General features: G+C 61.1%; 2 protein-coding genes across 4 annotated transcripts; both read right to left on the reverse strand.

Moving 5' to 3' along the window:
• Nucleotides 1–2550: 2550 nt before the first annotated feature.
• GJA4 (gap junction protein alpha 4) lies at nt 2551–6226 on the reverse strand. 2 transcript variants are annotated; one of them, XM_041479345.1, is made up of 2 exons: nt 5545–6226; nt 2551–4721 (listed from the first exon to the last, which is right to left on the reverse strand). In XM_041479345.1, exon 2 carries the CDS (start codon nt 4699–4701, stop codon nt 3670–3672), a length of 1032 nt encoding a protein of 343 aa, XP_041335279.1. In that variant the 5' UTR covers nt 4702–4721; nt 5545–6226; the 3' UTR covers nt 2551–3669. The 2 variants fall into 2 exon arrangements, with proteins under 2 accessions (XP_041335279.1, XP_041335280.1); XM_041479346.1 differs by lacking the exon at nt 5545–6226 and adding an exon at nt 5303–5320.
• A 230-nt stretch (nt 6227–6456) lies between these two features.
• Nucleotides 6457–9213, reverse strand: GJB3 (gap junction protein beta 3). Of its 2 annotated transcripts, XM_041479348.1 has the most exons (3): nt 9188–9213; nt 7627–8414; nt 6457–7333 (listed from the first exon to the last, which is right to left on the reverse strand). In XM_041479348.1, exons 2-3 carry the CDS (start codon nt 8382–8384, stop codon nt 7318–7320), a joined length of 774 nt encoding a protein of 257 aa, XP_041335282.1. In that variant the 5' UTR covers nt 8385–8414; nt 9188–9213; the 3' UTR covers nt 6457–7317. The 2 variants fall into 2 exon arrangements, with proteins under 2 accessions (XP_041335282.1, XP_041335281.1); XM_041479347.1 differs by lacking the exon at nt 6457–7333 and having other exon boundaries at nt 7533–8414.
• Nucleotides 9214–12650: the final 3437 nt, after the last annotated feature.

Below are 12650 nucleotides of genomic sequence, written 5' to 3' on the forward strand. Positions count from 1 at the left end.
CCCTCGAGCCATAGCTGGGGACAGCTACAGAGGAACATGTTCCCTTCTCATTCAGCACTGACTCTTTGTGCAGGTACAGCTCAGGCTTGATTCCCTATCCCCAGCACTCCAGAACCACTGTGAGTCCTTGTTTTTAGGCCACATGGATCTTCCCATGCCACAAAAAGCCCCTAGCTCTGCAGGCAGCAGCCTCTGCGTGCCTGGTATTGCATCAGGATGATGCCCTGAGCTGCTGGCAGGGTTAGGAGCCATGCCAGGGTAGGCACAGGGTGCTGGGCACTGCAGTCCTGGTGCCTCCACACGAGGAAACGGCCGGGAGTGAGCGACAATGTCAGGATGCAGCTATTGAGTGCGTTTCCTCCCTCCTGCAGTTCTCACACAGGGCTGCATTGTCTGCCATGCCCGTGCATGGAGGGACCCTAGTGGAGGGCTAAATATAACCCCAGGGAGGAAGGGAGCTCCATGGGGTTTGCTTTTCCTTCGCCGTGCACCATTGGCAGCGGCTGGAAAGGGCAGGATTATCCCTGCCTTGGGGTTGCCCCAATGGTGGCTACTGTGGGCACCGAGTGCTGGGGTCAGGGCTCTGTGCCTGGCCTGGGAGGATGCTCCTGACTGCTCCCACTCCCCCTGAGGACACACCTGGGCATTGACAGGGCCCTGTGGGCAAGTGTGGCCACGCTGTGGCCCTGCCTGGCACCCTTCTGCCCAGCTCTGCCCTTCTTCCCCCTCAGCTGTGATTCTGCTCCCACCTCGGCTCTTCCTGAGTGGGTCAGATTTAGACACTTGCTGTTTGCTATATGCTGGGAAAGGTTAAAAATAAACTCCTTGGTCCTTGGCCAGCACCTCAGGCAGAGCCTTTCAGGCAGGACAGCCCTCTGTCCCAGGCCATGAGCTGAGCAGGGTGCCTGGCATGGACTGGTCTGAACTGGGAGGAGGGCAGAAACCTCCCTGCAGAGGAGCCCCAGGGCTCCTGGGGACTCTGACTGGCGTTAGACCAACATCAGCAGGAATTGGGTTCTGGGGAGTGTGTGGTCCCTCCAGGGCTGGCAGAGCTGCCCCAAAGCGTTTCCAAACTCTGGGGGTGCCCATTGGAGCCTCTCACCACAGCCCTTAGGCTGCCTGTGCCAACCTGGGGCTCAGCATCACCAGGGCCGGGTGTTGGGGGAGTGAGTGCCGTTCCCACGAGGGACCAGAGGGACCTGTTTACTCAGGAGGGAGTGTGGAGGTGTGAGAAATGCCTGTCTGGTCACTGTCATTCCCCAGGCTGTGCCAAAGGGCTCCACCGGGCCAGCCTGGGCTCTTATCAGCTCCAAACTTTTATTTGCCTAAGGGCTGCCCGCCCACCTTGTGGGAGGCTGCTGCCAACCGCAGCCCTGCTGCTGCCCCCTCCCCAGCCTGGCCCGCAGGTAAGCCCCTCGCTGTTGTTGTTGGCAGCACGTCCCGGCGGCGTGGGGTCACTGCAGCTGCCCCGAGGCACTTTGTCACAACACGGGAACAATAGTGGGACACGGAGCTGTGTTTGTGCAGCGCCTGGGCTCTGCACTATCCAAGCAATGGTGGGGGGGTCTCGGCCGTCTTGTTTTCCACCTTGCAGGGTCGCTCGGAAAAGCGTGATGCTCCCCCCGTGCCAACAAAAATAGGAGTCCAGGAGAGGGGAGGTGACCCGGGGACACTGTGGTGGGTAAACATGGCACGGCTGCTCCATTCCTCCGTTCCCTTTCACTCACAGGGTGTTTCTTCCTGACCCAGCACACTGGGCTGCTCCCCCCGGGGCTGCAGGGCTCTGCTGATACCTGGAGAGCACTGGGATGGCCTGGCAGGTCCCAACTGGGCAACAGTGGGAGCAGGGCAGGGTCCTTCCACAGCAGATCTAGCCCAGCATCCTCCAGGAGGGCACAGGGAAGAGCTGGGAGCTGGTGGTGTGCCCAGACCCCCACCCCAGAGGGTTTCACCCCCCTTGTTCCCAGCAAGGAGGAAGCCAAGGGTGGGCTCAGCTCCCAGCCCAAGGGCAGCACAGCTGGGTGCCTCCCTCCTCATTTCCTCCAGTGGCTGATGGCAGTGATACTGCCCCATATCACCCATATTTCATTTTCTCCAGGGTATTTTTAGCCTGTCCCACCCTCAATGGAGAGGCCCTCGACAGAGAGCAGGCTCTGCTCTGGCCTGGCTTGGCTGGGGAACTAAACAACAGCCCCAGCCACATTGTGTGCCTTTATCTGTGGCTCATTTCCACCTATTATGCAGCCACAAGCAGCTCCATGGCCTCTGCTGGGTTTATCTGAAGTGGAGGGAGAGGGGCTGAGCTCTGCTTTGGGCCACCATGAGCCTGGGACGTGACAGTTCTGTCAAAAGGCTGGCCTCAGGGGGACAGGAGGCCACAGCAGGGAGGGTTGTGCTTTCAGTGGGTGAGTGGCACCCACAGCACAACTGGCTGTCCACTTTCCCCTTCTCCCCAGACCCATCACACCCAGAGGACAGCATTTCCCCCTCCCTCAGCCCCAAACCCTCCCAGAGGCAGCTGGAGGCTGCAGGAAGCACAGACACACCTCCTTCACCTTTTCTCATTCATCCAACTTTATTCAACAAGACCCAACACAGAATCTGCCAGGGGAAGGGAAACAGTGCCCACACCCCACCCTCACACCAGGGTCACAAAGGACCTGCAGCCCTTTGGTCACAGCAGGACAATCCCCTCTCACAGCATCAGTGGGCTGGGGAAGTCAGGGTGACAGCTCCTGTGACAACAGTTTGTCCTTCCACCCCCCCTCCCCAGCCCCTCAGCCCACAGCAGGAGATGACTAGTGCAAAGTAATAAAAACCCCAAAACCCCCAAACTATCAGATGCTGGGCTGATTGTTCCCTAAACCCCACGGGGCTCCAAGGCACATGGCCAGGCTGGACACAGCTCCCCAAAGTCCCTGCAAACTGCACCTTTAAGGCAGAAACTCCATGCTCAGCCCAGCAGGTTAAAAATAACTTAAAGGCACACATCCCATGGGAAAGAGCCCAGGGCTGGGAGGGGAGGGACTCACACTGCTGGGTCACCCACAGTGACCCTGCAGCCATTGGCGACAACAGAGCTGGCTTAACCCCTCTGTGTCCCTTGGGGAGGGGGCAGCTTCTGCAGCAAACCCTGGGCAGGTGCCAGGGCCACGGGAACGGGATGGGGCTGGTGGCCAGGATCAGTCAGCGTTGCCCCAGCCCAGCTTTTCCCGGCAGTCCCCGGCTCAGCCTGCTCCGTGTGGAGGCTGGAGACGAGCAGCTTCCCACGGCTGCACTCCTGGCTCCCATGCTGGCCGAGGCTCTGGGGTCTGGCTGAACCGCAGCTCCCAATGGCCAGCAGTCTGCAGCCATGGCCTCGGGGACAGCCTGTTCCACGGTGTGGCTCCAGAGCTTTCTCCCTTTCCCACGGCAAGGCACACAGGACACGGTGTCCCGGGGAACTTCGTGCAGTTTCCTTCCTTGCAGGGTCTGTGGGGAAAACCGGCGAGAGCTCCACAGCCGTGCTCCCGAGCATCCCATCCCAGAGCGGGCAGGTCTCTGGAGCCTCCAGAGGGGAATGTGTACAGCACAGAACCAGGCAGGAGGCAGCTGCCTGCCCACAGCCAGCACCTTTGCAGGCACAAGGGACCGAGGAATGTCCCCCTGCCAGCCGGGGCCAGCCCGGCACTACACGTATTGCTTTTTGGAGGCTGAGCTCCCGGGCCGGCTGCCCGGCTTCTCCTCCGGGGCGGAGGCTTCAGCAAGCCCGGGGGCATAGGGGTCCGACAGGGGCCTGCTGCCACTGCCCAGTGCCAGGTTCTCCTCGTTGCGGTAGTTGGCCCAGTTCTGCTCGCTGGACAGCTTGTTGTAGGTCTGGTAGGAGGGCGCATGGCTCTCAGCCATGGGCAGGAAGGGATAGTGCTTGGGTGCGTAGGGACTGGAGACCATGTCATCCACAAAGGTGTCCTGGCTTGGCCCAGCTGGCCCCGACACCTTCTTGATGTTGCTAAGCAGGTTCTTGCAGCAGAGGTGGAAGAGCTCCAGGAGGTTCAGGATTAAGGAGATCAGGCCCATCACCAGCATGAAGATGATGAAGATGCTCTTCTCGGTGGGGCGGGAGATGAAGCAGTCCACCTGATGGGGACAGGGGTCCCTCTTGCAGACGTAGCGGGGCACCATGGAGAAGCCATACAGGTACCACTGGCCCACGAGGAACCCGGCCTCAAAGATGCTCTTGCAGATGACGCTGGTGATGTACGTCCACATCAGCGCCCCTCGGATCTTGAGCCGCCCGCTCTCTGTCATGTAGATCTTGGACATCTTCTTCTCCAGGGCTGCCAGGGCCTGCTCGATCTTCGGGTCCTTGCTGTGGACAGCCCGAAGCTCGCTCTCCTGCTTCTTCAGCTTCTCCTCTTTGCGGGAGAGATAGACAACGTGGCCCAGGTAAATCAGGGTCGGGGTGCTGACAAAGAGGAACTGGAGCACCCAGTAGCGGATGTGGGATATGGGGAAGGCTTTGTCATAGCAGACGTTGGTGCAGCCTGGCTGCTTGGTGTTACACACGAAATCCGACTGCTCGTCCCCCCACACAGACTCCCCGGCCAGGCCCAGGATGAGGATGCGGAAGATGAAGAGCACGGTGAGCCAGATCTTCCCGATCACGGTCGAATGCTCCTGGACTTGGTCCAGCAGTTTCTGCAGGAATTCCCAGTCACCCATCTTCTAGGAACCCTTTGCCTCTGTCAGCAGAGAGAAGACAGCAGCCACGTCAGTGCCCTGTTTCCATGCTGGGGAGCACAGGGCAGATGTGACCACCTAAACCCTGCTTTTTCAGGATATAGCTGCTCTGCAGTGTCCCAGCAAACCCTCTGAGGAACATCCCACTTCTGAGGGAGGGAGGGTTCCAGGCAGCGTTTAGGAGCCCCAGAGGGCTCCTCCTACACAGTGCAGGAACAGGGAGCTGGGAGAGATGGGAATTCTCCCCTCCCAGCAGCACCCACAGCTCGTGGCTCTCCTGGCCACTCCAGGGACAGCCCGCAGCCAGGGGGGTTTTGGGGCTGCCCAGGGAGCTCAGGGCACCTGGAGAGGAGGCACTGTGGGGGCTCACAAATTTGCTGCTGTCCTGGCTTTCCCAAAAAGCAGAGAACAGGATAGTCTAGAGGGGAAGCACAACCCCTTGGGGTACAGCTGCCACCCCGATGCCTATTCAGGGCTCACCCCAAACTGAACTGACAGCCCCCCACCAGCTCCCCTGCTGCAGGGCGATGGACTCCCAGCCCCAGTCCCCTCCCATCGCCAGGGGATCCCCAGCACCGCTCACCACCCTGCTGCCGCTCCCGGGATTCTGGGGAGGCAAAACCTCACCCCGCGGGCGCTCAGCCCGGCTCTGAGGGAGGGACAGGGCGACCGCAGCCCCGGCTCCTCATTAACCGCTGCTAATTAAGCAGAGAATTAACGGCTGTGCCGTTAAAGGAATCCCTGGCAGCGGTGGGGTGCCCCGTCCCCAGCACGGTGTCCCCGAGCGGTCGCGGTGTCCCGGCGGTCCCGGCTGCCCGCACTCACCTCCGCCGCGCCGGGCACGTCCCGCCGGGCTCGGGCCGCGCTGGGTGTGAGGGGTCGGGCCGGGTGGCTCCGCTTATTCGGGGCCCGGGGAAGCCGGAGGAGGAGCGTGGGCAGGAAACAGGGGGCCGGGGCTTAGCACCGGGCCGGCCCGAGCTGCAGGTGTGCGGGGCTGCCCCCTCCCGCGGCCCCCGGACCAGGGGGCGGCCCCGGCGGGCGGGGCGGGGGCGGCCGGACCCCTCGGGGCCGAAGCTGGGGGAGAACGGTGGGAAGGCCGGGTGCCTCCAGCACTCTCATTACGGCTGGGGGTCCGCCACCGGGAAAATCGGCTGAGCCAGAGACCCCGGGATGCTCCGTTCCCCGCCCGGGGTCCCGGGGATGTTCCGTCCTTGCCCGCCCCGGCCGGACCGCGGCTGCGGCGCTCGTGGTTTGCCCCCGAGGGTCAGTGCGGTGCGGCGGGCGCTGGGTGGTGCTGGAGCCTCACCGGAGCCCGGCTGCGGTCCCGCATCCCGCCGGTTTTCGGGATGGGCCCCGCCGGTTCGCGGGATGAACCCCACCGGTTCCTGGCCCCCATCCCGCATCCCGCAGGCTCCCGGGCTGAGCCCCACCGGAGCCCAGTTGCGATCCCGCGTCCCGTCGGTTCTCGGGATGAACCCCACCGGAGCCCAGTCGGGAACTCCCGCGCAGTTTCCAGACGGAGCTTTGCTGTCGGGGGTCTCAGCACACCCCGACACGCTCGTGGGGCTGTGAAATGCCGAGCGGAGCTGGGAACAGCCGACCCTCCGCTAGTGCTGCTTAAGGAGAGATTAAATGGAAATCATTTCTATTTATTGTAATATTTATCAAGGTTTAGTAAATAATTGATGCTCATCCCTCCTTGATTTCCTTGGGGGCCAGCGTGAGGTTCTGCTGAATTAAAGTTTAACGACGCGTGACAAGCTGGGAGAGGCGGAACGGGCGGACGTGAGCTCGGCCGTGGGCTCGACCAATGCCCCGCTCAGGCGGAGGAGAAGGACCTGGCTGCAGGCTCCTGAGGAACCTCTGCAAATCCATGTCTTCTGCCCTCACCAGTCCCCCAATTTCCAGCGTGAAGAGCAGATCTTGGTGTCTCCAAACACGACATTTATTGGACTTTTGGATCCATAGCGTGTGCCGCATGTGATGTGCATCTGAGGTGAGGGAGGACACAGAGGCACCAAGGGAAGCAGCAGAGCCAGCAAGGGCTTTTGGGCAAAACATGGCTTGGTGCTTGTGTGAGCCAAGGGGGAGAAATAGCAAACTGGGCCAGCAGAACAGTTGCCAACAGACTGGAGTCCCGGTCCTCTGTCATTACTTTTGGTGCATGAAGAGAGCTCTGGCCACGGAGCCCAGAATTCCTTTGGTTTCTTGGTACAAAAGAAAGCAGTGCATGTGTGAGGCACAGTGAGCTGGGAGGACTGGCACGCACTGGGTGACACCAGCCCTGGCTGGGCACCAGCTGGGGGCACTCACACCCAGCATGGGAGCAGCAGAGCTGCAGAACCCAAGAGAAGCTGCTGGACTCGGAGGATCTGTGTGCTGCTGTGACGTCCATGCTTGTGGCACTGCCACCTGCAGAGCTCCAGGGCTGCCCTTGCCTTACCTGTGTCTGCTCAGGCACCCGTGGGTCTCTCTCCAGGGACATTACTTTGTTGAGTTTAGTCATTTTTCACACGGGTCGACTCTTGAGGGTTCAGGGATTTGCCAGGCTGGAAAAGCCAAGTTGAGGGGAATGTGAACCGTCTGGGGTGGGTGAGCTCACAGCTCTTCTCCTCTGTGGGAAGAACACACACACTCAGGCATGGCCATGGACAGCCAGCACCCACCTGCCACTGAGCGTGTCCACACCACTGGGACACCCAGGGATGTGCCCACGGTCCCAAGCAGGAGAGTTCTCATGGATGTGTCCCCCTCCCCTTACAGCCATCCAGATCCTGGTTGAAGAGTCTGGTGGTGGCATCACTGGTGGTCACCCGAGGTGCCAACCATCCCTGGCACATACCAGGACAGTTCTTCCCCACCACCCTTCCCAGTACCCCTCACAGAGCAGTCAGGGCTGCCACACACCTAGGCTGGGACTTGTTGTCCTTCTCCTCTGATTTGACATGGCAGTGGCAGGTGGAGGCCTTGCTGTAGCTGACGGAGCGCTTGGTGGATTTCCTCCACTTCCTTGTCCTCTGCACAACTCGCTTGAAGATGAGGTAGAAGATCTCACAGACGGTGAGGACGATGCAGATGGAGGAGGCTCCAACCATGAAATAGGTGAAGACCCTTTTCTCGGTTGGCCGAGCGATGTAGCAGTCCACGGTGTTGGGACAGGGATCCACGTTGGAGCACTTGACCAGCCGTGGCAAATCGAAGCTGTCCCACATCTTGTGGAGGAGGTAGAGGAACAGGATCTCTATGATAAGCTTGAAGAAGAGGCTGAACAGGTAGGTCCACCACAGCCCGCCGTGCTTCTTGCCTGTGTTGCTGTAGAGCTTGGGGCAATTCTCTCCATTCTTCTCCCGGTTCTTCCTCTCGCGGTCCTCCCTGTAGGCCACGTGCATGATGACCAGGAGGGAAGGACAAGTGACAAAGATGAGCTGCAGGGCCCAGAGGCGGATGTGGGAGACGGGGAAGAAGTGGTCAAAGCAGACGTTGGTGCAGCCCGGCTGCCGCGTGTTGCAGTCAAAGTCCTTCTGCTCGTCACCCCAGACCTTCTCGGCCGCCACCACGTAGACCAGCACACGGAAGACAAAGACCATGGAGAGCCAGATGCGGCTGAAGGCTGTGGAGTACTTGTTGACCCCGCTGAGCAGCGCCTGCAGCGTTTTCCAATCCATGGCAGCTGAGGGAGACCAGAGTCACCCAACCTGGAGAGGCAATGGAAGGAGCAATGGGGACACCACTGGGGCTGCACATCTCTTGCTCCACTAACTCTCACTGACCTCTGAACCCTCTCCCCCACCACATTACAGTCATCTAGGATGGGGGCTGTTCACCCTTGCAGACAGTAAAGCCCATCCTCACACACTCCTGGTGACAGGGGGGACTCAATCTCTCTGCACTTCCTTCTGATAGAGCTGCCAGGGATGAGCCACCTGGCCAAGTCCCTGCCACCAGCTCTGTGCCTGATTGTGAGTGCTAGTGCAGCACGATCTGCTGGAGCGGGCCAGGATCACCAGCCAAAGGGGAAATGGCTGCTCCTGCAGTGCTGGGGTGCTGGGACATGCCAGGGACCTGTTTTCTGTCTCACAGGTGATACCTGAGGCAGTCCAAACACAGGTGACAGTGGGGCTGCAGAAAGTGAGAGCCCGTGTGTGTCACAGTCTGTGTGTGTCACCAGCATGTCACCAGCACTTCACCCTGGCCAGCGCTCTGCTCCTGCTCCGGCAGCAACGCCGGAGGTGCCGACGGCCAAACCGGCTCTGCAGCTCAGCCTGGGGCTGCCCTGTGTCAGGAGGGAGACATGCTAAGCCTGACCCGGAGCTTTACTGCACCTGGATTTACAAACCCAGGTAGTTTTTACAACCCTCTGGGCTGTGAAGGTGTCTGCCCTGACAAAGGGATTCACAGAACACCGGGTTGCTCCCACTTTAAGGAATTGCCGCTGCCTGTTGCCCACCCAGTGCCTTCTGAGACGTACCTGGAGGAGGCTCAGGCTCCTTCCCCGCTCACCGGGGGCTGTGGGGTGGGAAGAGTCCAGCACAGGGCATAGCCAGGGTGCGATGGCAGACTGGTGATCAGGGTCCTCTCATCCAGTGCACTGTGGTGTCCCAGGGCTGTGGGGTGGAACAGAACCTGCAGCACTGCCCAGAGCCCATGGAACACTCTGAGAGCCTGTCCTTGGCCAGGGCCACCCACAGCAAGCCCCGAATCTGTGGCTGTGCTCCCACACTCCTGGCCCAGGGACGCACCGGGAAGGGTGGCTGGGCTGAGTGGCCCCAGGATGGGTCCCTGGCAGTGTGTGCCAAGTGCCAGGGCTGTGCCTCTCCCCATGCCCACACACCTTCACTCGCCACCCCATCTGAAACCAGATCTTCCTCCCTGGCAAACCCTCGGCTGGGAGTCAGGGTGGGGAGCAACCACTGTGTTCCCACCCAACCCTTGGATTTAAAACTGGGAGAACTGCTGTTTTGCCCCCAAAAACTGGTGCTGATGGAACTGGAGACTCTGCATGCCCCCAGTGCCAGCCAATTCCCCCACAACCCCATCCCTGGTGCCAGTGAGACCACCCCAGCACCCACCTGCCCATAACCCACCTGCCCAGCACCTGCGTGCCCGGATCAGCCCAGCGCTGGCTCCCGTCATGGACCCACAGTGGGGCAGGAAGGGGACGTGATCTCCGTGCCAAGCTCTGTGCCAATCCCCGTGGCAGCGGGTGTGTGCAGCACTCTGCGAGCCCCCAGGGGCTCCCCAGGGCTGGATGGCAGCCAGGCAGAGCAGGGGCAGTGCTCAGGTGTGCTCAGCTGTGCCGGCAGTGCCCGTTTGCCTCCCGCAGAGCCCAGCACCTTTGCCAGCCCCCAGGATGCCAACCCACTGCGTCACGGCCACGTCCTGCCCCGTGTGGGCGCAGGGCGTTGGACCCGACAGCGCCCTGCTCCCAGCTAGGCTGCAAACTCAGCAGAACCACTTTTCTCAGGGGGTCTCTGCCTCTTTTGGGGGTGGGACAGAGGTGCAAGGCCTGGGGGGGCCATTGCTGCTCCTCGGGGTGCCACGCTGTGCCATCCCCCTGTATCACCCCATGGGATGGGGACCCGGGCACGGCCTTTGGGGGCCTGATGTGGCACTGTGTGATGTTGGGGTCCCCACCTCTGAGCCCACAGTCACAGCAGCCCCAGGTCCCACCTGCCCCCCCGTTACACCTTAACACAACTCCCACCTGCTCCCCATTACCCCGCGGGGCTGTCCCCCCTCAACCCTGGCAGCCCCAGAGTACCCTGTGCCCCGGCAGGTACCTGTCCAGGTGGGAGAGCCTGAGGAAGGTGTCCGGATGGGATCGGGGAAGCTCCTTCCCAGCCTCAGCCCTCCCGCACACGCAGGGTTTGTCTGAGCGTGCGAGGGGAGGGGAAGGGTGGTTGGTTTGGTTCCCAGTAACTGGGTGAGTCTGGCAAACAGCTCCTGGAGACGTTCTTGCCGCGCACATGCACACACACGCTCGGCTTGAACAACAAAAGGCAGGTCAAATCCCGCAGGGAGATCAGCACAGGCACATTCCTCCGCAGGAAACACCAGCAGCTCCTTCCAGGTGATGTCCCATCCCCTGCAGGATGGTCTGGGCGCTGCGGAGCCAGCACCGTGCCCCAGCCGTGGGCCCACCAGCAAGTACTGCCGAGAGCCCCGGATTACGCAATTGCAACCCACTTTTGAAATGATTTTGCCTTAGTAATAGTTTTGCAACAGCTCATCGGTATCTCCAACCTACGGGAACTTGCAGGCACCGCCCTGGCGGGGCCGGTGTGGCCAGATGGGACCTTTCCCACAGAGCAGGTGGCACCAGGGTCCCCGTGCAGCCGGACCCTGCTCTGTTGCTGCCTCATGCCGCGCCCCATGGGACCCTCGAGGTGTCCCTAAGGGGGGTGTCCCCCTCCCTAGAGCTTCCAGGAGGCTGCGTCAGCCCATCCCACCGGATGTCCCATGGATCCAGCCGCGATAGGTGCCGATGTAGCCCGGGCAGGAATGCGCTTCCCTTCCTCACCTGGTTTCTAGAGTTCCCCGAGGATTCCCTGGAATCCTCCGGCACACCCTGGGGCCGATCAGCCGTGCTGGAGCCACCTCGGCACCTGGCCAGGGCCACCCCTCCCATGGGGACACGGCTGAAGAGCCCCGGGGTGCTTGGTGCCTGCAGAGATTTGCTCCCTGCTCTTCTGGCAGACAAGGAGCCACTTGCCCGGAGGCTTTTTGTCTCCAGGAGGTCAAACAAAGCCAGTGAGGGTTTGCCAGGCTGGGGACAATGGAATGGGAGCCCAGAAGACCCAAAGCAAACCCTGGTGGGAGCCTGGGGGTGCAGGATGGGGTGGGCCTGGAGGAGGGGACAGCCACCCCAATCCCAGATGAGAGGCACCCCAATCCCAGATGAGAGCCAAGCAGGGGCTCCGGAACCTTCCTTCACCCCGGAGCTGCCCGGATCAGGAATTTGAGCTATGTTGATGCAGAGAGCTGGTGTGGCAGGAGCTCTGCAGGAATCTGGGGGCTGTGGCCTGTGAGGTGAGAAGCCCTGGAGAGAGGGAAGCTGTTGGGAAGCGCTGGCATCTCTGATTCCTTGCAGAAGCAGCTGCTCCCTGCCCCACGGCCAAACCCTGTAAGGGCCAGGTGAAGAGTGGGGCCAGATCCCCCTGGGCAGCCTCTTGCCTGCAGTTTTGGAATTTCTGGAGCAGCCCTGTGGTCACGGTGAGAAAGTTCAGGTGCATTTGGCATGGGCAGAAGATCTCCCTCAGGCAGTTGGGTGGGGAGCAGAAACAGCCCATGCTTTGCAGTGTTTGAAATGCTGAGCTGGGTGTTTGGGTAAATCTATAAATCCATCAAGGGGAACATCCCTGCGCCCACACTGGCAGAGGGATGGTAATGGGGGCACAGGGACAAGGTGCCAGGGTGGATCTGCAGATCTCAGCACTTGGGGAGCTTCAGGGGTATGCCCAGGACGTGTCACCCTGGTGCCACCCTGCTCCCACACAGCAGGGTGACAGCTGAGAGGCCTCAGTGCCAGATGTGAGCACTGAAACACCCACCTTAGGGAGGCCCTACCTTGGCTCCTCCATAAAGGAAAAACCCACACTGCGGAGCTGGCAGACGCCAAACCAGCAGGAAAACCTCAAACCTAAAACCCTTTTCAGAAGGGTCTTAAATGGAGCATGGCAGGATTCTGCCTGCCAACAGCTGTCCCCCTCCAGGGCCACATCCCCAGGGACGAGACTCCCCCGCAAGAGCAGGGGCAGAGGAGTCATGGGGTCCTGGGAGCTGGCAGCCAGGGCTGGACATAAATCAGAGAGATTCTCCTCAATTCCCAGCAAACAGGCAGGTTTTGGCCAGGGCAGAAACGAACCCAAGCTGGGAAGGCAAATTTACCCCTGACCTGTGCATGCAATCCCCTCCACATCCCTGCCTGGGCT

This window comes from Pyrgilauda ruficollis, unplaced genomic scaffold (genome assembly GCF_017590135.1).
Source record: "Pyrgilauda ruficollis isolate IOZ18807 unplaced genomic scaffold, ASM1759013v1 scaffold48, whole genome shotgun sequence".
NCBI classification, from domain to species: Eukaryota; Metazoa; Chordata; class Aves; order Passeriformes; family Passeridae; genus Pyrgilauda; species Pyrgilauda ruficollis.